The sequence below is a fragment of the Capra hircus genome, chromosome 14 (assembly GCF_001704415.2).
Source record: "Capra hircus breed San Clemente chromosome 14, ASM170441v1, whole genome shotgun sequence".
In the NCBI taxonomy this organism is placed as follows: Eukaryota; Metazoa; Chordata; class Mammalia; order Artiodactyla; family Bovidae; genus Capra; species Capra hircus.
The window spans coordinates 16478371-16505641 of record NC_030821.1 but is presented as its reverse complement, the minus strand read 5'-3'; the positions used below and the strand labels follow the sequence as shown (position 1 = coordinate 16505641).

Sequence of the window (27271 nt, the reverse complement as noted above, 5' to 3'; positions counted from 1 at the left end):
AACTATGCTGTCCTTAAATCTGACTAGTGAAAATGTATTACAGTAATAAAAAATCATATTTTAATAAAGCTTATAGTTCTCTTAGTAAATGTAAGAACTTATGCCTCCTTGTGTTCTTCATTTACCTAAGGAAATGCAACTTCAGCACAAGTACAAAGGCCATCTTTCATGGATTACTTTGATAAACAGGACTTCAAGAATAAGAGTCATGAAAACTGTAATCAGAATATGCATGAACCCTTCCCTATGTCCAAAAATGTTTTTCCTGATAACTGGAAAGTTCCTCAAGATGGAGACTTTGACTTTGTAAGTACATTTTACTTCTTCCATATTTCTTTTCTCTTTGTTTTGTCATCCTAGAAAGAAATAGGTTGTGTGTGTGTGTGTGTGTGTGTATGCACTTGTGTATGATTAAAATTATGGATTATATTTTAATATTCAGTGTGTTACCATATATGGGTAGAAGAGTGGTGACATTGTAGTCTGTTTGTTGAAATGTAGTTTCAGAGAAGTGTAAGTAACTGCTCGTGGTTAAATAAATTATAGCCCAAATTTAAAGAAACACTTAGGACTCTAGAACAAAATTGATAACTATTTCAGAAGATGTTTTAAATGATGCAAATATGAGATATTTCTGACAGTAAATTAAATTTCCTAAACAAATGATGCAAATGTATTTATGACATAGACATTGAGGAATTTGCCTCAGCTTTGAAAGTTAACTTAAATAGTTTCTTACTTAAGTGTTAATTCCACTTGTTTTGTCAGAAAAAATAGTCCTGTTCTATGTCTAGTTAGAAATCTAAGTGAGTAGTGAAAGTCATTCAGTCATGTCAGTCTCTTTTCTACCCCGTAGACTGTAGCCTGCCAGGCTCCACTGTCCATGGAATTCTCCAGGCCAGGATACTGGAATGAGTAGCTATTGCCTTCTCCAGGGGATCTTCCCAACTCAGGGATCAAACCCAGGTCTCCTGTATTGCAGGCAGATTCTTTTACCATCTGAGCCACATAAAAAACTTGTCTATTGCCTCTTGTTACATTTTCTCCTTATTTTTTCTTTCTCCTTATTATTTCTTTTAAAGAACACATATAATACTAGATAAAGAATTCTAAAATAACTCTTTCTACAATGTGAGAGAATACATTTTTCAAGTGAGTTCTTTAATTGGGTAGAGATTTTTATTAAGTAAATTTTTGTTTCAGTATGTATTACATATTTGTAATTTTATATTTGCATTTCCATTTTGGAGAAGGAAATGGCAGACCACTCCAGTATTCTTGCCTGGAGAATCCCATGAACAGAGGAGCCTTGTGGGCTACAGTCCATGGGGTTATAAAGAGTCAGACACAACTGAGCACGCACACACATAAATAGCATTTATTTTTGCCTATTGCTCTGTAAGATTTTCACTTAAAATAACTATAGCTATATTTTTTAATAAATACATTTTTGTTATAAAACATAAAATTTTAGATATATGTGTATCTTAAAAATTTTTAAGTAATATCAAGTCATTTTTCTTAGACACCAAGCCTCTAAATGCTTTGGGATTATAGATATTTTTAATGTTAAGTACTTTTCTCCTAAATATTGTGATTATTTAAGTTTTTTAATAATCAGATAATAAAGTTTCAAAATCTCTCCTCAGTAAATTTAGCACTAATTGCTAGCAACTATTAGCAATAGCACAGGTTAGTCTGAAATACACTAATTATAGTATCTCCTTACTGTTTTTTCAATTTTGAGGTTATAAATTAGAAATCTGTATTTCTATACTTCTAATACAATTTAATTTTATGCTCTCTCGTTTGAAAATATGTATAAATTATTCTGAATTTTGCCACTCAAGCTTTAAATCATTCATGAACACAGTGAATAATGTAGAGTACTTGGCATCAAGGAACTCTGTCTTAACTCAGTCAGAATAAATCTTAACAGCCTCTGGAAAACAGTTTGAAATGAGCACAAAGTAATGAATAAATAATGATAGTTGAGAAATAGCAAATAAAATGATTTAGTTCTGTTTTGGTTAGTCTTTGCTGCCACCCCCAAAATTTAGTAGCTTAAAATAACTATTTTATTTGCTTACAATTTTGTGGGTAAGCAGTTTGCCCCGGTTCAGCTGAGTGGTTCTTCTCCTAGTCTCACCTGGAGTCTCTCACGTGGCTGTAATCATCTAGCAGCTTGACTGGAGCTAAATGATCTCCAAAATCACTCATGTCTGGCCATTGTGCTAAGAGTTGTCTAGGCTATATCACCCTATCATGCAAGCCTGGAAGTTTTATGTTGTGGTAGCAGTGTTCCAAGAAGGTGATAGAAGAAGTTGCAAGGTCTTTTGAGCCCTAAGTTTACAATTCAATATCATCCAAAAAATGAGTACTTAGAAATAATCTTAACCAAGGAGATGAAAGACCTGTACACTGAAAACTACAGTGTATTGCTGAAGGAAACTAAAGAAGACACCAGTACATGGAATGACATCTCATATTCATGGATTGGAAGACTTAATTTGGTTAAGATGTCAGCATTGTCCAAAGCAAACTACAAATTCAATATAATCTCTATTAAAATCCCAATGTCGTTTTTTTTACAGCAGTAGAAAAATCCATGTAAAATTCATATGGAATTTCAAGGGACTTGAATAGTCTAAACAACCTTGAAAAAGAGAAACAAAGTTGGAATTCTCATCCTCATTTCAAATCTGCTACAAAGCTACAGTAATCAAAACAGACAGACATGTGGACTGATGGAATGAATAGAAAGCCCAGAAATAAATCATCACATATACAGTCAAATGAGTTTTCCACAAGGGTACTAAGACCATTCAATGAGGAAAGGATAGCCTTGTCAGGAGGTAATGCTGGAAAAACTGAGTAGCCACAGCAAAAGAATGAATTTGGCCCTTTACCTTACACAATATACAATAATTAACTCAAAATGAGTCAAGGATCTAAATAAGTGTAAGAACTGTAGCTGTAAAACTCGTAGGAAAAGCAGGGGGAAAGCTTATGACTTTGGATTTGGCAGTGGTTTCTTAGATATGACACCAAAAGCAGAGGCAACAACAACAAAAAATAGATAAACTGAACTAAAACTTTTGTGCATCAAAGTACACTATCAGCAGACAAACATCAGCCCACAGAATGGGAGAAAGCATGTAAGTCATATATCTGATAAGGGGTTAGCACCCAGGATATAACTAAATGGGAGAAGGCAATGGCACCCTACTCCAGTACTCTTGCCTGGAAAATCCCATGGGCGGAGGAGCCTGGTAGGCTACAGTCCATGGGGTCGCGAAGAATCGGATAGGACTGAGCGACTTCACTTTCACTTTTCACTTTCATGCATTGGAGAAGGAAATGGCAACCCACTCCAGTGTTCTTGCCTGGAGAATCCCAGGAACAGAGGAGCCTGGTGGACAGCAGCGTACAACTAAATGACTATAACTCAACAACAAAAAACTAAGCAACCCAGTTTACAAATGGTCAAAGTACTCCAGTAAATATTTCTCCAAAGAAGATATACAAATGGCCAGCAAACAAATGAAAAGATTTGTTTGTTATCATCAAATAATGATTTCCTTAATCATTAAGGAAACACAGGTCCAAACCATGAGATACTATTTCACACCCATTAATTATATAAACACACACACACAGACAGAAAATAAGTGTTGGTGAGAATGAGGAGAATTTAGAAGGAGCCCTTCCTTGTGCACTGCATGTGGGAATGTAGATTGGTACAGCTATGGATAACATATGGCATTCCTCAAAAAAATTGAACATAAATTACCATGTGATCCAGCAATTCCATTTCTGGGTATATACCCAAAAGAAATGAATAAAAGCAAAGACCTGAATAGGTATCTGTATATCCACATTCATAGCAGTGTTATTCACATTTGCCAAAAGATGGAAGCAACCCAGTGTCCATTGATAGATGAACAGATAAACAAAATGTGATATATACATACAATGAAATATGCTTCAGCCTGAAAAGGAAGGAAATTTTTACACAAACCATAACATGGATCGATGAACCGTGGAGATAATAAGCTAAGTGAGATAGCCAATCACATAAAAGGATTCTGTGTGATTCCACTTACATGCGATATCTAGTCGATCTAATTCATAGAAACAAAATAAAATGGTGGTTGCCAGGTACAGGGGAAAGGGGAAGTAGGGAGTTATTATTTTTTGAGTGCAGAACTTCAGTTTTGGAAGATGAGAAAAGTCCTAGAATGGAGTGTCGTGCTGGTAGTGCAATAGTGTAAATATACGTAATGCCACTGAACTCTACACTTTAAAGTGGTTATGCTTGGTCGCTATATGTCACAAGGCCAGTCCAGATTCAAAGGATGTGGAAATGGATTTTACCTTGTGATGAGGAGAATAGCCAAGTTGCACTGCAGAGGGTCCTGTGAAGTGAATGAGAATTATTGCAGTCATTTTTGTGAATAATCTATGAAAGTTGTCATAATGAAAAATTCAGCAGAATTTAGAGTGATGAATTTAGGAAATCAGAGGACATTAGTGGTTTGGGCAAGGGCCATCTCATACCCCACTTTTAGAATATTCACACACAGCTTTTGACATGCGGCCTTCTACTGTCCCTTTTAAGCTCATTCTAGTTTTGAGTCAGAGCATCAGTTTTTCCAGTGGCCAACTTCTGATAACATTTTCCACCCGTCATAGATTTTGCAATCCTTCTATCTGGAAATTCCAAAATTTGTTAGAAAACATTAGCTTAACAAATGTCCTGTTTTCTGGTTTGGATTGTGCTAGGCGCTATGAGTTTAAATATGTGTGTGTGTGTGTATACATTTGTTAAGACAAAATATAAGTTAGTAAAGTGTTAAATTGTAATCCAGAGCAATAATTCAGATATTATGTGGTTTTACTAAGAGGAGGACTCAGTAAAGGTTGGAGAAGGGAAGGCTGGCAGTACAAAGGATGATGCATGTAATAAAAAGCTTAGAGGTAGGAAATGACAAGATATATTGGGTGACGATGATGTGGAGACCTTCAAGTGCATTTGGAATAATACGGGAGATAAAATGGAAAGCTAGGTTCGGGTCAGATGGTGGAAGCCTTAAATGTAAGATTGCAAAGTCTGAAGTTTTATTTCCTAGAAAGTGGAAACCCAACTGAAGTATTTTAGGTTGGAGAATGGCACGGTGAAAAGAGTTTTAAGAATACTGGTCTTGATGGTAGCATGCAGAACTGATTGACAGAAAAAGACTAGAGGTAGGGGAATCAAGTGTGTGAAATAGACTTTAAATAATACAGTAATAAAATGGAAAAGAAGCAGCAAAAACAGGGAGAGACGTAGGAGACACGAGAAAGCTTAATCAGCAGAAAGAGACTATATTGGTTAAGATGAGGAGCTAAATAATGGAAAGTGAAACTTAGAGAGACAGAGAAGGAAAATAAATTCACAGCTGGGAAGATTCTCCATGAGATCATATGACTGGATTTAATTTTTTCAGGATTATTTCTTTTCGACTTACACAGGGCATGTAGCTGTAAGAAGGGAGAGGGGAGGGGGACGGAATGACCAGAGCAGGCGTTCTTCCTTCTCCAGCGTTTACCGCACCTCTGAACTGCTCAACCCTCTCATCACTTGGAGGAAAGTGAAAAATGTTTGCAGTAGCTACTGAGGGAATGCAAATGGGAATAAATAAGAGATGAAGAAAGAAATCATTGCCAGAAGATGAATAAAGAATTGCTAAGAGAAGCAGTGAGTGTGTTGAAAAAAAGGAAGAGTGTGTAAGAGGCTAAAATAGAGTAGGACAAGAAGAAGCAAAGGTGGGACAAAGTGTAAAGAATGTAATAAAATATTTTGCTTACAAAACAAGAAAATGGACTAAAAGCAAAGACCAGTTTCCATTTAAGACCCCAGCTGGTGTTGATAAGGGAAATCTGGTCTTATTTATTCCGTCATATATTAGATATAGAATGTTAAAAATGTGACTCATCAAAGTATAAAGTGTGCGCAGGTTTCTGTGCTTATCTCCCCTCTTTATGATGGATCTCAAGGATACCTTCTAAAAGAATTAGATTTTATATGATTCCTGTGTCTATGAAATACAAGTTGCTTGAAACTATCAAAAGTCATTTTGACTGCATTTACAGGACATGGAGGGCTTTTCCTTGTGCCTTAAGAAAAAGAGTTTTCAAAAAAGAAAAACGAAAGCAAATACTTCTCTGTCTGTCTTTTGTAGTATTCAGAGCAGATTCCCAAAGGGCAAAACTTAACTCGGAAAGACACCTGCCAGACAGATGTGCAGAGTAGGAGGCATTCTTTATCTTGAAGTCTGCATGCAGCTTAATTTGTGTATTTTCTTTAGCATTTGTCTTTTAGATTTTCTGTCAGTTGGTTGTTTCCTGTTATGTTCCTGGATATAAGGAGATGATAAGAGAAATAATTTGTGATTTTACCATCTTGAAGGTAGCATAAAGATAAGATAAAATGTATTGAGGCTAACTGAACCAATTATTTTAACTCTACTAAATAAAGTTCTGTTTAGGGTGTGGCTATGAAAATTTCTAACACAAATGTAAAAGGCAAATCTGTTTATTACAGCACTCATCTAATGTTTCAGTTTTTGTTAGAATTATTTCCAAACAGATTTAGCATCCAGATTGTTTAGTGTTAATTGAAGTGCATGTATGAGGATCATGTTTTGCAAAAGTTACACTGTCTTTCATACTTAAATAGATATTCTTTGTGTAATGTAAAGATTTTGGAATAAGAACAAAAACTTTAAAAGCCATCTGTTAATCCACCATATTGGTTCCAAATTTTAAAAAAGGAATTGGATTGACAGTAATTGCTAGTATAAGAGGAATTAAATAAATCAGTTATTTATTTATTTTTTGTTTTGCTTTTGACTCAAACTGAAGGTACTGTTAATTGTAAGGTGACTTTTAAAAATTTTCTTTAATATTCAGTTTGTGTTGCTCTTTTGAGCTAAGGGACACAAAAGTCTGCCATGGCAACACTGGAGAAACAGTCTCCATAATGGTGGCAGAAGGCAGATAAAGTCCTCTCCTTCAAGTATAAATGTGCCCTGAGCTTTGCTGAGTGTTTTACAGTTCTTCCTCCGACTCTGGATTGGCAGATCATTAGTGATAGGGGGGCGGGGGGGGGACACAAAACCCAAGAAACCTCAGTGCTGCCAACTACAGAAAGCGGTAAACCAGGAGGAAGTACCCGGCCTGCTTCTGGAGCCACAGGGGCATTTTAGGCATCTTCCCCTCTTAGGAACTTTTCTCCCCACCAGAGCAGCCAGCAGCGGTGGAGGGTGATGAAGTGGAGATAGTGGTGGGGTCCAGGAGCCCAAGCAAATGCTTGTAGTGATGCCAGGCCTTTGGAAAGCCCTCAGCCACCCAGGCCCTTTAGAGAGCCTGGAGGTAAAAACTTCAGCCAACAGCATCTGCCAGTTTTCAGCAGCGTCGCAGTATGCTGCCATCTGCTTTTGCTACTTAAATACCCGAGAGCGCCTTTGCTCTTTAAAGAGATGCTGGCTCACAACTTCCCTCATGGTGCACTCCTGAGTCAAAGAACTGCCTGTTCTCCTCAGACCCTACTCGTGTACACCAAGGAAAGCACTTCCGCCGAGGGAAGTCTTTAAGCATATTGTCATCGATTAGTTTTGCATTAATTAAATGATTCCTGTCAAGTATTTCCAGATGTTTGCAAGAGTATTACCCCCGTATGAGAAGATAACTGTAGATCCTTCAGATTTATTTCTCCTTGGGTAAAGCAGAAAAAAACACAGAATCTCAAGCTCTTGAGTGGCCAGCCCTGGAGAAGCGTTTATGATCACAGGTGTACGTGCAGCCTGAACTGGAGCGTTTGTGGCACACAGTGCTTTCGCTGCTCACTCTTCCCTTCGAGCGCCAACAGGAAATTAAAATTAATGAGAACCCTGCACTTTGAAACACTTGCAAAATTCTTGACTGTTGCAGTCCTTCGCCAGCTCACGAAATCTGGGCTGGCAGTTGCATCCAACAGATGGTGTGCTGGGTGCACAGTTGCAGCGTGTGATTGTCTAGGTCCGTGTTGACTTTTTATAATATTTTGGCCATCAGTCTACTGCAGCATTAAGACAGTTGTAACCTTTGTTTTGAAAGAGTGGGGGCCCTTCTTCAAAGATAAGCATTCATAGACAAGTAGGGAAAAAAATATTAATGGTCACCAGGCAGCTAAACTGAATTTAATTAATTCTGTGGTAAAGACCACAAAAACTTCAGCATCTCTATACCCTTGCACTGTTTTTTCCCTCAGTATAATTTAATCCATTTGGACACCTAAGGTAGAGTGAGCATTTTGCTTTCTATTCCTAAATAGGCTGTTAAAGGCTTCCAAAATTTCAGATTTGTTTTGGTGCTTGTGTCTAGGCAAGATCTACTGAAACATTAAGCTAATTCTGCTTGCTTAGGTAATTAATGCCTTAGGTTAAAACTCACTATATCATCATTTCCTTTACAAATTAAAGTGAGCAGGCCTGTACTTCGTGGATTAATTAAGATAGAAAGCGCAGGTGCAGTGTGTGGGTTCTTGTCACCATGTTGGAATTTATTACGATGTTTAAAGCACATGGCAAAAAGAAAAATGGTTTCCCAAAGAGTTGTAAAAAGCCTAAACTTTGCTCATGGTAATTTATTCTTTTAAAACTGTCGTTTATCTAGAAGAGTGTGTTGAAAAATTGGCTACTTTACATTTTAAAACAAAGATGTTAATACTTTTAAGCATGTTGTGGCTAATGTTGATGTCTTAGGAAGTTATTTTCGCTAAGTGCATTTTTTGTTCATAACCTCATTTTGAATGTTTTGTCAATAAGCAGTGGAGACTGCTGGGTGATTATGTGAAAAAAACATGTTAAGAACCAACAGTGGAATTTAGGATTATAGAGTGGACAATAAAACTTATTGCCTTCTAATTTAAGACCCATGTCTCTCAGTATTTACTTCTTAAATGAGCCATGAGACTTCAAACAAGTTGTTAGGATTGACTGAACCTCACTAGTTATCAGGTTGTGTTGACAATAGAAGAGTCCTTTTTTTAGTTTAACCATCCTAAATGAAATGTCTTCAAGTCTGAAACTGTGTGGGTACATTCATGCTTGATTCAGGCTTAGTGTCAGAGCCCTTCCTGTAACTGATTCCATCATACTTCCTGATCTGTGTCTTTCACAGTTACAGGTAGGTACATGGTTCATTTTGGGTCCATTAGATTTGTTGGCCTGGTTAAACTAATGCATCTTTCTCTCTTGTCGTAATTTTAGGTTGGAAACTTTTTCCATTCTACCTCTCATTTGTTAAATGTAGAAAGCTTTCATTAGGCTGGATCCTTTGGATTAGAAGACATTCCAGTAAATTACAACTTTTTAAAAATCAAAACCTAGTTGTCTTGATTCAGAACCAGACTAGTTTTATTTTATAATTTTGTCCATCAGTAATAGAACCATCTTTCTAGAAATATAGACAGATCATACAGAGATAAGCAAAAGGGGATATCAAACTAACATATAGTAGCAGATAAAAGAATTTTGATATAGAGATACTTAATTATATTGATTTATTTTTAAGACACATTTTAATGGCTTTTAACAAAGGAGCTTTTTTTCCCCTTCATGAATTGAGTAATGGTGCCTATTAAATTTGATATGCAGTATACTCATAATTAAAGCTGTTTCTTATTAGTGTCTTATAAAAATCTCAGTTAATCCTTCAATTTAGTTTTTTTCTCTCCCTTAATATAAGAATGCAAATTAAGCTAATAGTCATGGCTAAAAATATTTAGATGTGCAAAAAGCTGATAATCAGCCACACACTTTTACTAACTAGTCAAATGAAATGAGTAGTTAGTTATGGATTATTATTGCCATGGAAGAAAGTTCTGAAACAGTCATTTTCATGATTATAATCTTTGATGAAAAGAAATTTACTGACTTTAACTCCTTAGAACTTCAGTGATGGTACAAAACTCCTGAAAATTGCCTGACTTTGATTTTAAATATTCAATTATTCTTACCCTGACTGTGAACACTGAGTATCACTTGGCATATAAGGCCCAATAGACACCAGATGGTTAAGTTCCCCTTTGATTCACAGAAATCAGTGAATTACAACTAAGGCTGCAAACAAATTCTGCCTTTCCATTTTTCCTTTACTTTAGAATTATAGGTATAGTCTTACTGAAAAATTTCTTGAAATAGATGAAATTAATAAATTATCCAACCCTGACCAATGTAGTAGTCAGTTAACAGCAGCTCTTTAGATATGCTAAAAATTCACCTCTTTTGTCATTTTTTAAGCATTTTCCATAACTTAGTCAATCTTTGAGTTTCTTTTTATTTTTTGCATCAGTTGCTCTCACTTATAAGAATTTCTTCCTTGTCTGTACTCATTTATACCTTTCTTTCTTTTGACTCCACGCTGGAAGTCTGAGGCTTCCATCCGTTCTGAGCCTATTCCACATTTTGCTGGAACTCAGGATAGGATGCTGCATAAAGTTTAACATGTCAGCATCTGAGATTATTTTTCTGACTCATCAGTTCTTTTCAGTTTAAAGTGATAAGTTCAGTTTTGTCTACCTGTGTAATTTTACTGCTCAGAATTTTCCCTGTCCTTTTGCTTCTGGGTGTTAATTATTAGCAGAAATAATAGCTAATAAACATTGAGAATTTATTGTGTGCTGAGTACATTTCAAAGCATTTTCTTGAAAGTGATCCTTTTGCAGAAGGTACTGTTGTAATTTCTCCCCCCTCCTCTTTAAAAAAGGAAAAAGAAAAACTGAGGAAACTAAGACAGAGAGAGCTAATAAGTTCATAGTCGAAGTCACATAGCCTCTGGGTGGCAGAGCTAAAATTTGAACCTGGGAGGTATGACTGCAGAGTTTGCCCTGTACAATTAATTGCCCTTGACAACTACACTGTTGTTAAGCCTTTAGTGAACAGGCTGTAGCTTGAGCCTAAAATCAAGAAAAATAGAAGATGGGTAAATGATGGCACTGAACCCAAACTGTAGATGGAGGCAAAACTGATGATGACCGTTGGAATAAAGTAGATTTCACACATGGTGCAGACAAAGGTGCAGGTACAAAGCAAGTTGGCTTAGCAAGAAACACAGAAAAAGGCTTTTCTGCACACTTCAGCTGAATGTGAGAACAGGTCGTAAAGGAGACAGTGCCTGCAAAACAGAGTAATATTGGGAATGATTTGGGAGTGAGCTAGGTTGTGAAGGTCTTAACTGCCAAGCAGGTATTCAGCCTTAATTCTGTGGGCAGTGGATAACTAGTGCAGAGTTCTTATCAGGAGAGTAACCCTTATCAAATTGGTTTTTTAGTGTTAGAGTGAAGCAGATAGGAATCGGATAGACTGGAACCCTAGGATGGCTGTATTAAAGCCTGTTGAAATTGTCAAATGGTTAAGACAAAGACAGTGAAATTAGTGATGAGAGATTCGCTTTAAGAAATATCCTAGATTTAAGAATCATCTGGATATGATGACCAATCGTATATAGGGGATTAGAATGAAGAAAAGGTTTTCTGATCTAGAGAGTTAGATTGATGATGTTGCCATTGAGATACAGAGTAGAGAGAAAGGAAGAAGGGGTTTTGGAGATTGGGTTTGGAGGGTGAGCTGATTCTGTTGCAGATGGATTAAGTTTGTAATGTCTGGAGGCCATACAGTACACTAGATAGTTGAAAATACAGGATGAAGCTATAATTCTGGGAATATTTGGCCTAGAGTATGTGAGATCACCCAAAGAGAGCCTTGAAGTAAGGAGAGAGAGTTACCAAAAGTGCATTTTTAGGAAGTCCTAGGCCAGCAGAGAAGGAGCAGTGAGCAGTGGAGACTGGCTTTATCTAGCCTTGGATATAAGCTGAGTCAAGCTTACTTAAGCAGGCAGATAACAGCTGTCACTTGAGAATTTACCAGGGCTGACATTTTACTTTTTTTTTTTTTCTAATTGGGGGCTGTATCAGTCTAAACTAGAACTTCATAGTTTCAGCTACCAGATTTTGTGTTCTTAGCTCTTTGAGGATTCATCCTGGTATCATGATTCATGCTGGTACATTTTAAAATGTAAACACTTTTTTTTTGTGTTAATCACTTAGTTGTGTCCAGTTCTTTGCAACCTCATGGACTGTAGCCTGCCAGGCTCCCCTGTCCATGGCAAGAATACTGGAGTGGGTTGCTATTCCCTTCTCCAGGGGATCTTCCCAACCCAGGGATGGATGGAACCTAGGTCTCCTGCATTGAAGGCAGATTCACAGTTACAATTAATTGGGTATAAACCTGAAATGGCAAACAGTGGATACATTCTCTAATCTCCTTTTTCTGCCCCCTAACTTGCCTTTCAACAAATGCTACAAGTTTCTGGTTACTTTTGGTTAGTAAAAGTCTGACTAGTTTAAAATGTGATGCTCAAATGTAATTTAAATCTCACCTGATCATGCCCTACCCTGTGTCTCAGAACAGGCCACCACAGTGGTTTAAGATAGTCGGTATGCTTTCTCCTCTTCTGGGTCTCGCTCTTGGGGAGATGGGCAGTGAGAGGGAAGGGGTGAGGAGCAGGCTAGAGGAAGGCCAGAAGAGGCCAAGCTCATCACATGAACCTGGTCATCTGAAGATGGCCGGTCTTATTCTGGCACAGTCCAGTTCTAGCTGCTGTAGAGTATCTCTGCTGATGTTGCAGTTTCCATGTGGACCATATGTGTGGTTTTCTTGGGGTGAGAATCTTTCCTCCTTTTTTCAATGAACCGTGAAAAACCATTTTTCAGAAATGGGCAACTGCTCCGCCAGTTCAAACCCCTTTTCTAGTAATAGGACATCTCTGATATCCATGGCTCCAGGTGAGGGAATATGTTTAACTGTGAAAACAAACAGAATTCATGCAAAGGAGCTTAGAAAAAATCAAGGCAAACACCAACATCTCCGTTTATAGTTATTATTCTGAAAGGTTAGAAAAAAAATCACATGGCATCTAAACAGCTAAAGACTTCCAAAACTATGTTGAATAGTAGTGGTGAGAGTGGACACCCTTGTCTTGTTCCTGACTTTAGAGGAAATGCTTTCAATTTTTCACCATTGAGGATAATGTTTGCTGTGGGTTTGTCATATATAGCTTTTATTATGTTGAGGTATGTTTCTTCTATTCCTGCTTTCTGGAGTGTTTTTATCATAAATGGATGTTGAATTTTGTCAAAGGCTTTCTCTGCATCTATTGAGATAATCATATGGCTTTTATTTTTCAATTTGTTGATGTGGTGTATGGCCACAGCAATCAGAGCAGAAAAAGAAATAAAAAGAATCCAAACTGGAAAAGAAGAAAAACTCTCACTGTTTGCAGATGACTTGATCCTCTACATAGAAAACCCTAAAGACTCCACCAGAAAATTACTAGAGCTAAGCAATGAATATAGTAAAGTTGCAGGATATAAAATCAACCCACAGAAATGCCTTGCATTCCTATACACTAACAATGAGAAAACAGAGAAATTAAGGTAACAATTCCATTCACCATTGCAATGAAAAGAATAAAATACTTAGGAATATATCTACCTAAAGAAACAAAAGACCTGTATATAGAAAACTATAAAACACTGGTGAAAGAAATCAAAGGGGACACTAATAGATGGAGAAACATACCCTGTTCATGGATCAGAAGAATCAATATAGTGAAAATGAATATACTACCCAAAGCAATCTATAGATTCAGTGCAATCCCTATCAAACTACCAATGGTATTTTTCACAGAGCTAGAACAAATAATTTCAGTTTGTATGGAAATACAAAAAACCTCGAAGCCAAAGCAGTCTTGAGAAAGAAGAATGGAACTGGAGGAATCAACCTGCCTGACTTCAGGCTCTACTACAAAGCCACAGTCATCAAGACAGTGTGGTACTGGCACAAAGACAGAAATATAGATCAATGGAACAAAATAGAAAGCCCAGAGATAAATCCATGCACCTATGGACACCTTATCTTGTGTGATAAGGCAAGAATATACAATGGAGAAAAGACAATCTCTTTAACAAGTGGTGCTGGGAATACTGGTCAACCACTTGTAAAAGAATGAAACTAGAACACTTTCTAACACCATACACAAAAACAAACTCAAAATGGATTAAAGATCTAAATGTAAGACCAGGAACTATAAAACTCCTAGAGGAGAACATAGGCAAAACACTCTCCGACATAAATCACAGCAGGATCCTCTATGACCCAGCCCCCCAGAATATTGGAAATAAAAGCAAAAATAAACAAATGGGACCTAATTAAACTTAAAAGCTTCTGCACAACAAAGGAAATTACAAGCAAGGTGAAAAGACAGCCTTCAGAATGGGAGAAAATAATAGCAAATGAAGCAACTGACAAATAATTAATCTCGAAAATGTACAAGCAATTTGTGCATCTCAGTTCCAGTAAAATAACCCAATCAAACAATGGGCCAAAGAACTAAACAGACATTTCTCCAAAGAAGACATACAGATGGCTAACAAACACATGAAAAGATGCTCAACATCTCTCATTATCAGAGAAATGCAAATCAAGACCACAATGAGGTACCATTTCACGCCAGTCAGAATGGCTGCGATCCTAAAGTCTACATTCAATAGATGCTGGAGAGGGTGTGGAGAAAAGGCAACCCTTTTACACTGTTGGTGAGAATGCAAACTAGTACAGCCACTATGGAGAACTGTGTGGAGATTCCTTAAAAAACTGGAACTAGAACTGCCACATGACCCAGCAATCTCACTGCTGGGCATACACACTGAGGAAACCAGAATTGAAAGAGACACGTGTACCCCAATGTTCATTGCAGCACAGTTTACAATAGCCAGGACATGGAAGCAACCTAAATGTCCATCAGCAGACGAATGGATAAGAAGGCTGTGGTACATATACACAATGGAGTATTACTCAGCCATTAAAAAGAATACATTTGAATCAGTTCTAATGAGGTGGATGAAACTGGAGCCTATTATACAGAGTGAAGTAAGCCAGAAAAAAAAAAACACCAATACAGTATACTAACACATATATATGGAATTTAGAATGATGGTAACGATAACCCTGCATGTGAGACAGCCAAAGAGACACAGATGTATAGAACAGACTTTTGGACTCTGTGGGAGAGGGAGAGGCTGGGATGATTTGGGAAAATGGCATTGAAACATGTATAATATCATATGTGAAATGGATTGCCAGTCCAGGTTTGATGCATGATACAGGATGCTCAGGGCTGGTGCACTGGGATGACCCAGAGGGATGGTATGGGAAGGGAGGTGGGAGTGGGTTTAGGATGAGGAACACATGTACACCCGTGGTGGATTCATGTCAATGTATGGCAAAACCAATACAGTATTGTAAAGTAATTAGCTTCCAATTAAAATAAATAAATTTATATTTAAAAAAGGAAAAAAAAACAGCTAAAGATTACTTTAAAATATACTTAGAGAGTTTTTCATCCCCTTTTCTGTTTCATAACTGAAACATTAAAAACAGTAGCATCTATATCAGTTTACCTGTTGGTAACAATTTAATGCATGTTCTCTAAGTTAAATGAACATCCCTCTCAAGTCTTTATTTTGTAATTTAGGGGAAACCTGTTTTGTATTAATATTTGAAATAAGTATCAAATGAAAGCAACCTCTAACTTGCAGAGCAAGGTAACAGTGTAAGAGAAGGCATTCAAGAAATATATCAGTTCATACTCTTGACTCAATTTCATACTGATCTACTTAAGTATGTATTTGGCCTCTAGTATTTCGGATAGCTTTCCTTTAAGGGAAAATGTTCTAAAATCCTTAAGCATGACTGTGTACATACTTTTATTTTTAGAATAAAGAGAAATTTTATTGAATTTTTTCCTTCTCTAATAAACTAATCACAAATGTACAATATATGCAGTAGCTACTTTGTATTTTTAAATTAGGTTCTTGTATGGTTATATTTTAAAAGTTGTTGGTATATGTAAATGTTAAATTATTAGATACTATAGTTGAAATGATTCACATGCAACGCATGAATATGCAGTTGTCTCCGTAGATTTTATTCATTTATTTTTGTTTTAATTGGCATTTAGTATTTCTAGTCCCCTACTTTCAAGACCTGTACTTTGAATTTTTATAGACGCTCAGTATCAAGGTATTTTATTAAATGGTGTGTGTGTGAGTTGCTCAGTTGTGTCCTACTCTTTGCGAACCCATGAGCTATATTCCGCCAGGCTCCTCTGTCTGTGGAATTCTGTAGGCAAGAATATTGGAGTGGGTAGCCATGCCCTTCTCCAGGGAATATTCCTGACCCAGGGATCGAACCGAGGTCTCCTGCATTGCAGATGGGTTTTTTAACATCTGAGCCACTAGGGAAGCCCAATTAAATGGGAACCTAGAATAAATTCAGAAGATAGGGTTAAAAAAAAAAGAAAAACACCAGGCTTTAAAAATGAATCCTGTCATTTTTGGTGTCCAGGTTATACACAACTGTTAAAAAACACACACACACACACACACAACCAACAGAAGAAACTGGCAAAATGAAAGAATGATCTCAACTCTTCATTCTAATATGTGATGAATTTCTATAATGAAGAAACGATTACCAGGGAAACTAGGTACTGTTTTCTTATGTATTATTTAGCAGTCAAATTCAAGTTAATGCTAATCCAGAGGCACACCATAAATGTGCAAGGCCTATTTTTGTCTGTGTAAGAAGACAGTTAGTTATGTGTGCAATTTTTTTTTTTCCTTTCAGTTGCTTAATCAGTTTTGCAGATAATTTAGAAAAACTTTACCAGGCCAAAGGACCCCATGTTCCTTGCGAGGGTTCCAAGTGGATCCTCTTACTGAATTAGTTTCTAAAGGAAGATGAAAAGGCAAAGAGAGGGTACTTAAGATACTTTTGCTAAATAAGTGACATATTAAAAACTGAAAAGGAAATTTGTTAGTATGTTCAGTTCAGGTCAGTCACACAGTCATGTCCAACTCTTTGTGACCTCATGGAGTGCAGCACGCCAGGCTTCCCTGTCCATCACCAACTCCCGGAGCTTGCTAAAACTCATGATATCAAGTCAGTGATGCCATCCAACCTCTGTGTCCCCTTCTCCTGCCTTCAGTCTTTCCCAGAATCAGGGTCTTTTCCAGTAAGTCAGTTCTTCACATCAGGTGGCCAAAATATTGGAGTTTCAGCTTCAGCATCAGTCCTTCCAGTGAACATTCAGGACTATTTTCCTTTAGAATGGACTGGTTGGATCTCCTTGCAGTCCAAGGGACTCTCAAGAATCTTCTCCAACACCACAGTTCAAAAGCATCAATTTATTTTCACTTTTCATTTTCTTGGGCACAATAGTAGCATGTGGTAATGTAGGAAAACATCCTTATTCTCAGAAGACGCAGGCTGATGTATTTAGATGTGAAGTGCCATGTTGTTCTGTATGTACTTTACAGTGGCTCAAAACAAAAGTGTGTGTGTGTGTGTGTGTGTGTGTGTGTATTTAGAAAGTAAGGTAAGTAGGTACAGTAAACTGTTAACAGTTATTGAAGCAAAGCAAAGATTATATATGTGTGTTCATTATACTACCATATTTTAACTTTTCTATGGCTATTTGCAAGTTTTTATCATAAAGAATTAGGAAAAAGATGTATGCTCCCTTTCTGTAATTATGCTGGGTTTTTTTGTTAAGGTATGTAGCATTTTTAAATATTTGACCCAAGGCAGCATATATAAAGTGCATTTATATTTCTATAGCTGCTTTTATTAGTATTTGCTTCTGCCTTTACCTTTTATAATTCTTATATTTGTGTTTATTTTTTTTGCACCAAACATTATATGTATGATTTTAAGAAAAGTTATACACATGCCCAGATACTCACTACCTAGGTTAAGCAATATAAATTATAATTTCTTAAAAGCCCCTTATGTTTCCCCAACTCTTCCTATACCAATATCCACTATTCTTACTTTTGTGGTAATTATCAATATTACTGTTCTTTTCCTTGTAGTTATACCAACCAGGTGTATGTTATTTTTTCTTTTTTCATTTATATTTATCTGTTGATTTTTTTAAAATAAATTGTTGAAGTATAGTTGATTTACAATACTAGATTAGTTTCTGATGTACAACAGTGATTTGATATTTTTATAATTATTCTCCATTTAAAGTTATCACAGAATAATGCATTTCCCTCTGCTGTCAGTATATCCTTGTTGCTTATTTATATTATACATAGTAGTTTGTATCTCTTAATCCCATGCTCCTGTCTTGCCCCTTTCTTCTTTCCTCTCCCCACTGGTAATCACCAGTTTATTCTCTGTATCTCGAGTCTGTTTCTGTTTTGTTATATACATTTATTTATTTTTTTGACTCCACATATAATTGATAACATAGGCTATATGTCTGTCTCTGTCTGACTGACTTCACTGAGCATAATACCTTCTAGGTCCATCTACTTTGTATACACCCTTGGGAACGTAAATTGGTGTAGCCACTATGGAAAACAGTATGGAGGTTCCTCAAAAAAGTAAAAATAGAACTAACATAGGATTCAGCAATTTCACTGCTAGGTATATGTCTGAAGAAAATGAAGACATTAGTGTGAAAAGATACATGCACCCCAGTGTTCATAACAGCTTTATTTACTATAGCCAAGATATGGAAACAGACTAAGTGGTTATCAACAGATGAATATGAAGAAGATGTGACTAGGTGGTATATTATGTACAATGAAATATTACTTGATGATAAACCGGTATTTATTCTTAAGCAGTATGTTATTTGGTCTTGCTGGATTTGAACTTTATATAAATGGAATTGTATTTTGTGTATGCTTTTGTGATTTGACTCTTTTGGTCTAGGGTATACTCAGAAGTCTAGTGAAAGTCGTTGGTCCTGTCCGACTCTTTGCAGCCCCATTGACTATACAGGCCATGGAATTCTCCAGGCCAGAATACTGGAGTGGGTAGCCATTCCCTTCTCCAGAGGATCTTCTCAACCCAGGGATCGAACCCAGGTCTCCCGCATTGCAGGCGGATTCTTTACCAGCTGAGTCAGGAGAGACTGACTGAGGGGAAAACTGGGTCTTGTTCTGATGGGCGGGGCCATGCTTAGTAAACTTTAATCCAATTTTCTGTTGATGGGTAGAGCTGTGTTCCCTCCCTGCTATTTACCTGGGGCCAAACTATGATGGGGTAATGAAGATAATGGCAACCTCCTTCCAAAGGTCCCATGCGTGCACTGCTACACTCACTGCCCCCAGCCCTGAAGCAGGCCACCACCGACCCACGCCTCTGCTGGAGACTGCTGGACATTCACGGGCAAGCCTGGGGCAGTCTCTTGTGGGGTCACTGCTCCTTTCTCCTGGGTCCTGGTGCACACAACGTTCTGTTTGTGCTCTCCAACAGTCTATTTCCCAGTCCTGTGTAAGTTCTGGTGGCTCTATGGTGGGGTTAATGGCGATCTCCTCCAAGAGGGCTTATGCCATACCCAGGTCTGCTGCACGCAGGCTCCTGCCCGTCGCAGTCCACTGCTGACCAGTACCTCCACGGGAGATGCTCAAAAACATTTCTGTCACAGTCCCTGTGGGGTCCCTGGGTCCTGGTGCACACAGCGTTGGTTTGAGCCCTCTGAGTGTCTCTGGCGAGAATGGGATTTGATTCTAAACACAAATTCGCCCCTTTTACCATCTTGCTGGGGCTTCTCATTTGCCATTGGGCATGGGGTATCTCCTCACGGCCGCTCCAGCGCCATGCAGCCGCCGCTTCGGCACTGCACAGAGTTTTATTAAAGAATGAAAAGGGACACAGAAAGCTTCTGACATAGACATCAGAAGGGGGACAGAGAATGCCCAGATAATCTTCACGACCCAAGATAATCAGCATGGTATGATCACTCATCTAGAGCCAGACATCCTGCTGTGTGAAGTCAAGTGGGCCTTAGGAAGCATTACTGTGAACAAAGCTAGTAGAGGTGATGGAATTCCAGTTGAGCTATTTCAAATCCGAAAAGATGATGCTGTGAAGGTGCTGCACTAAGTATGCAAATTTGGAAAACTCAGCAGTGGCCATAGGACTGGAAAAGGTCTGTTTTCATTCCAGTCCCAAAGAAAGGCAGTGCCAAAGAATGCTCAAACTACCACACAATTGCACTCATCTCACACGCTAGTAAAGTAATGCTCAAAATTCTCCAAGCTAGACTTCAACAGTACGTGAACTGTGAACTTCCAGATGTTCAAAGTGGTTTTAGAAAAGGCAGAGGAACCAGAAATCAAATTGCCAACATCTGTTAGATTATCAAAAAAGCAAGAGAATTCCAGAAAAACATCTATTTCTGCCTTATTGACTATGCCAAAGTTTTTGACAGTGTGGATCACCACAAACTGTGGAAAATTCTTAAAGAAATGGGAATACCAGACCACCTAACCTGCCTCCTGAGAAATCTGTATACAGGTCAGGAAGCAACAGTTAGAACTGGACATGGAACAACAGACTGGTTCCAAATAGGAAAAGGAGTACGTCAAGGCTGTATATTGTCACCCTGCTTATTTAACTTCTATGCAGAGTACATCATGAGAAATGCTGGGCTGGAAGAAGCACAAGCTGGAATCTTGATTGCCAGGAGAAATATCAATAACCTCAGATATGCAGATGACACCACCCTTATGGCAGAAAGTGAAGAAGAACTAAAGAGCCTCTTGATGAAAGTGAGAGGAGAGTGAAAAAGTTGGCTTAAAGCTCAACATTCAGAAAACGAAGATCGTGGCATCCAGTCCCATCACTTCATGGGAAATAGATGAGGAAACAGTGGAAACAGTGTCAGACTATTTTTTGGGGCTCCAAAATCACTGCAGATGTTAACTGCAGCCATGAAATTAAAAGACACTTACTCCTTGAAAGAAAAGTTATGACCAACCTAGACGGCATATTAAAAAGCAGAGGCATTACTTTGCCAACAAAGGTCTGTCTAGTCAAAGCTATGGTTTTTCCTGTGGTCATGTATGAATGTGAGAGTTGAACCATAAAGAAAGCTGAGCACCAAAGAATTGATGCTTTTGAACTGTGGTGTTGGAGAAGACTCTTGAGAGTCTCTTGGACTGCAAGGAGATCCAGCCAGTCCATCCTAAAGGAAATCAGTCCTGAGTATTCATTGGAAGGACTGATGTTGAAGCTGAAACTCCAATATGCTAGCCACCTAATGTGAAGAGCTGACTCATTTGAGAAGACCCTGATGCTGGGAAAGATTGAGGGCAGGAAGAGAAGGGGATGACAGAGGATGAGATGGCTGGATGGCATCATCAACTCAATGGACATGAGTCTGAGTGAACTCCGAGAGTTGGTGATGGACAGGGAGGCCTGGTGTGCTGCAGTCCATGGGGTCGCAAAGAGTCGGACATGACTGAGTGACTGAACTGAACTGATACTCAAAAGTATACCCTAGATTCATGAAACTGTAGTTTTGATTCATGAAACTATAGTTTATGTATTTTCACTGCTATGTAGTCTTCCACTAAAGAATTTTTTCCCTCATGTTTTATACATTGCTGTCTATTGACTGGTATTTGACTCATTTCTCACCTTTAGCTGTTGCAGACAGTGCTGCCATGAACATTTTTATACGCGCCTCCCAGAGAACAAGGGCAGGAATTCCATTATAGTATCTTCTGTGGTAGAAATTGCTGAATAGTAGAATATTTGCATCTTTACTGATTATACACAATTATTTTGTAAAGTGGGTATACCAGTTTACACTAAGAGTACCCATTGCTCAGCACGCTCATTAATTTACTGTTGCTAGGTTTTGTATTGTCATCAATCTGGCGGCTGTCAAAACATGTTTCATTATCATATTTCCCTTGTCACGAATGGGACTGAATATAGTTTCATGTGATTCTCATGGATTTGGGGCATTCTTGTTTCCTCTTCTGTAAAGTGCCTGTTCAAGTCTTTTTAGTCTTCTATTAAGGTTATTTGTCTTTTCTTATTGCTTTATAGGAACTGTTCATATATTCTGGGTGTTTGTTTTGTTTTATTTCAGTTAAATTGCTATGATATTTTTCTCCCATTTTGTCACTTGTTTTTTCACTGTAATTTTTTTTAATGATAGAAGTTCTCAATTATAATATAATTGGATTCATTATTCTCTGTTAAGATACACTTTCTGGGTCATATTTAAAAGGATATAAATATATCTTTGGAGAAGGAAATGGCAAGCCACTCCATTATTCTTGCCCAGAGAATCCTGTGGACAGTGGTGGGCTGCTGTCCCTAGGGTCACACAGAGTCAGACATGACTGAAGTGACTTAGCATGCATGCATGCATTGGAGAAGGAAATGGCAGCCCACTCCAGTGTTCTTGCCTGGAGAACCCCAGGGACGGAGGAGCCTGGGGGGCTGCCATCTATGGGGTCGTGCAGAGTTGGACACGACTCAAGCGACTTAGCAGCAGCACATATATCTTATTTGTTGAATTCTAAAATTTTACAGTTTTACCCTCCACATTGTTTTTAGTTAATAGACTTTATTTTTTAGAGAAGTTTTAGGTGTATAGAAAAGTTGAACAGAAAGTACAGAGTTTCCATATTTTCCCCCTCACTCCTCTACTCCCTAGATCCCATTATCATTAACATCGTCTGTTAGTGCGGTACATTTGTTATAATTGATAAACCAATAGTGATACATTATTATTGACCAAAGTCCATAGTTTCCGTTAGGGTTTACACGTTGTATTGCACAGTTCTATAGATTTTGACATATGCATATTGTCGTGTGCCTGCCTCTTAGTTTCATACGGAATAGCGTAACTGCCCTAGAATTCCGTGCTCCACCTATTCATCTCGCCCTCTGTTTCTTCAAATCCTGGCAATCATCCATCTTTCTACTGTCTCTGAAGTTTCTCTTTTCCAAAATATGATTGGAATCATATACAGTATGTAGCCTTTTCAGACTGGGCTCTTTCACTTAGCAATATACGTTTATATTCCTCCATGTCTTTTCATGGCTTGATAGCTCTTTTTTGTTTCAGTTGCTGGACAATATTCCATTGTGTGGATGCATCAGAGTGTGTTTGTTTATCGATTTATCTATTGCAGGGCATCTTAGTTGCTTTCAGTTTTGGGTGGTTATGAATGGAGCTGCTGTGAACATTCATGTGCATGTTTTTGTGTGGACATAAATCAGTCACTTTGGTTTTTGAGTTAGATAGGAGTCTGATTTTATAACTGATTGTCTGGCACCATATACTGAAAAATCCGTTCTTTCTCCACCCTGTGAAATTCTCTCTCTCAAATGTCTGTATATGAAACATTCTATTTGGGAGGCTCTGTTCTGTCCCTTTCATCTATTTGTTTAATTCAATATGAAATACCAGGAGTTTTGTTTGTATATACAAGTTGGGAGTTTGGGAGAGACACGTAGGCTGCATTTGGGGAGACATCAGTATATAGATGGTATTCAAAACCATGAGGTTGAATAGGATCTTTAACGGACTCTCCAAATGAATGCATATGTATAGAAAAGAGAAAGGAGTCTGTATTAGTTTCCTGTGACTATAGAAAAATATGATATCCAGTTACCACTAACATTGGCTTTAAAAAATAGAAATGTGTTTTTTCATTGTTCTGGAGGTCAGAAGTCTTAACTAAGTTTCAGAGGGCTAACTCACGCTATCAGCAGCACTGTGTTCCTTCCGGAGGCTTAAGCAGAGATTTCATCTTTGAGCATCTCAAGCAGCATTCCTTGAAGCCTTGATTCATAGCCCCTTCCTCCATCTTTAAAGCTGTTGGAGTAGCATCTTATCTATGTTACTGCTTCCTACTTCTGTCACATGACCTTTTTCATCTGTGTGAATTTAAAAGTGTCCTTTTAAAAGAAGACTTAGGATTTCATTTAAGGTCCACCTGTATATTGAAGGGTAATCTTTCATCTCAAGATGATTAAGTTAGTCACTTCTACAAAGTCTTGTAAAGTCATAGGTTCCAGGTATTAGGACATGGACATCTCGGGACGCCTTTAATACAGCATACTGCAGTCTTCCCTGTGGTCCCCAAGGTCTGTCCTCGTGCAAAATACATCACCTCAACCCAACATCTCTTAAAGTCTCAGCCCATTACAGCATTCATTCAGAGCTCCTCCTCTGGAGGATCACAAGTCCCCAGAATATCATCATCAAAATCAGATATGGTTATACTGTAGGCATGATCCATTCTGGAACAAAATTCCTATCCGTCATGGACCTATTGAACTAGGAAACAATCTATTGAGATCATCAGCCCCCAAAATACAGTAGTGGCACAGAGGCATAAGATAACAGTTACAAATATTTCAAAAAGGATTCAATGGAAGGAAGAAAGGACTCACTGGCCCCAAGCAATTTTGAAATTCACTGTTGAAAATCTTACTAGGTTTCAAGACCAGAGAGTAATCTTTTGTGACTTGAGGCTCTGCCCTCTGGGTCATTTACTCTACCCTCTGAGTCACCCTTGCTTTTTCTTGAAGAGTAAAGTTTTTTTAGCTTGGTCTTCCCTAGTGGCTTAGTGGTGAACAATCTACCTGCCAATGCAGGAGAGGTGGGTTTGATTTCCCCTGGAGAAGCAAGTGGCAACCCACCCCAGTATTCTTGTCTGGGAAATTCCGTGGACAGAGGAGCCCAGCAGGCTACAGTCAATGGGGGTCGCAAAGAGTCGGACACGACTTTGCTACTAAACAACAAGTTTTATTAGCCTGTTTCCTGCTTGTAGAATTTTGGAAGTTTAACAGTCTTCCTTCATTTCATCCTATTCTTGTCCTTTTTTTAAAAAAGTTATTTTTTAATTGGAGGGAAATTGCTTTACGATGATGTGTTGGTTTCTGCTGTACAGCAATGCAAGTCAGCAGTAATCATACATACAACCATCCCTCTTGAGCCTCCCTCCTCTCCCCCCACCCTCCCCCTCAGTCATCATGGAGCACCAGATTGGGCTCCCTGTGTACTATAGCACCTTCTCACCAGCCATCTGTTTCACACAAGACAGTGTACATGCGTCTGGGCCACTTTATTGTCCCACTCTTTTCCTCCCCCACTGTATCCACAAGTCCATTCTCTACCTCTGTGTCGAACTTGAGTCATTCTAATAAGGTGGATGAACCTAGAGCCTGTTTTACAGAGTGAAGTAAGTCAGAAAGAGAAGAGAAAAATAAATGCTGTATATTAACACATATCTATGGAATCTAGAAAAATGGTATTGATGAACCTATTCGCAGGAAAAGAATGGAGACACAGGTGTATCCTTGTTCTTTTCAAGCCAAGCAGATAGTATTTCTGCTGATATAACATTCTCAATTTATTTGTTTATGGTTCTGAAGGTCAGAAATACAAACTGTTTTATGGGACTAAATCAAGACTTTAGCAGGGCCAAACATCCCCCCCGCCCCCCGCCCCAGAGACATTAGGAGAGAATCTGTTTCCTTGCCTTTTTCAACGTCTAATTACTTCTCCCATCCCTTCTTCTGTGTGAAATCTCCTTGTCGCTTCCTCCTGTGGGAACACTTGTGATTACATTCAGGGTTCATCCAGATAATTCAGAATGAGTTCCCCGTCTTTAGGATTTTAAATTAAGACCCTCAGCTTAATCCCATTTTAAAGTTTTTGCCATATAAGGTAGCATTTGCAGGTTCCAGGAATTAGGACATGGTATCTTAAGGGATTATTATTCAGCCTACCACAGAGTTAAAGGCTGGTCCCCAGAGCATAGCAATGTTAAAAGTTTGGGGAAAAGAGAAGGAACCAGCAAAAAACTATGAGAAGGAACGATCAAGGAGGTAGGAAGAGAGCCAGGGGAGTGTGGTATCCTGAAGGTTAAGTGAGAAAAGTGTCCTAAATGAGGGAGTGATCAGCTAAACTCAAGATAAGCACTGATCCCTTACTGTTGAATAGTTAGCAACAAGGGAGGGTATTACTGATCCTGACAGTTTAAGTTCATAATAAACTCTTGAAGTGAAAAAGATCCTCCCTAAATCTCAAAAAAAAAAAAAAGATAAAAATTATTATAGTAACATGAGATAATTACTTATTTTATGAAGGGCAAGGCCATGTTGCACTTTGTATAGTTTGTACCACAGTGGGGGTTTTCACCTCTTTTCAGGGAAACAATTTAGGTGTGAAGACATCTCTTCAGTCATTGCAAGCCTTATACAGTGGACCCTTGAACGACAGAGTTTGAGTCCACTTATATGTAGATTTTTCTCGATAGTAAATACTACGGTACTACACAGTCTGCAGTTAGTTGAACTCACAGATGTGAAACAGCATTTACAGAGGAATCTTGGATGCAGGAGTTCTGCTCTAAGTTGTACATGGGTTTTCACTGCATGGAGAGTCGGCCCCCCTACCTCCTGTGTTGTTCAAGGGTCAGCTGTACTTTCACGTAATCATATGTTTCTTCTCTAGAAAAGTAGTTTGGTCATTTAGTATTCTAAGTTATTTGTGTGTATAAGTAATGTTTTCAAGATTCAACCATGTTATGCTGTATATCAGCACTTCATTCCTATTTATAGACAAATAATATTCCATTGTTTGAATGTATGGTATTTGGTTAACCATTTATCAACTGATGGTTGTTTAGATTATTTCCACCTTTTAGTTATTATGAATAATGCTGCTATGAAAAATTTGGTGCAGATTTTTCTGTGGACATATATTTTCATTTCTCTTGGGCATGGAATTACTGAATCCTGTGACAGTGCTAGGTTTAAGCTTTTGAGGAACTGTCGGACTATATTCCAAAGCAGCTGCACTGTTGTACATGCCCATCAGCAGTATTAAGCGTTCCAGTTTCTCCACATCCTCATCAGCACTTGCTATTATCTATATTTTTGATTGGCCATCCTAGTGGGTGTGAAGTGGAACCTCATTGTGGTTTTGTTTGTTTTCATTGGGTTTTTTATTGGTATTTCCCTTATAGCTAATGCTGTTAGTATCTTTTCTTATGCTTATTTTCTATTTACATATATCCTTTGAAGAAATGTCTATTCAAATCCTTTGCCTATGTTTTAATTACATGGTTAGTATTTTTATTGAGTTGTAGAAGTTTTTTAATATATTCTATATCAAGTTGCTTATCAGGTCTATGATTTTCAGGATTTTCTCCCATTCTGTGTGTTGTCTTTTCACTGTCTTATCAGGTCCTTTGAAGCACAAAAATTTTTTATTTTCATGAAGTCCTTTATCTTCATTTGTTTGATTGCTTGTGTAGAAACTATTGCCTAAACTAAGGTCATGAAGA

General features: G+C 38.0%; 1 protein-coding gene across 4 annotated transcripts in view; it reads left to right on the top strand.

The window, feature by feature from the left end:
* The window catches only part of STK3 (serine/threonine kinase 3), a 310699-nt gene that overhangs the window by 238706 nt on the left and 44722 nt on the right, over positions 1-27271 (top strand). For 3 of the 4 annotated variants that reach the window (XM_018058281.1, XM_018058285.1, XM_018058283.1), the window contains one exon: positions 131-306. The exons of the other annotated variant lie outside the window; for it this stretch is intronic. In XM_018058281.1, the coding sequence (XP_017913770.1) occupies positions 131-306 (176 nt within the window). The remainder of the gene's footprint in view (positions 1-130; positions 307-27271) is intronic. 4 annotated transcript variants of the gene reach the window in all.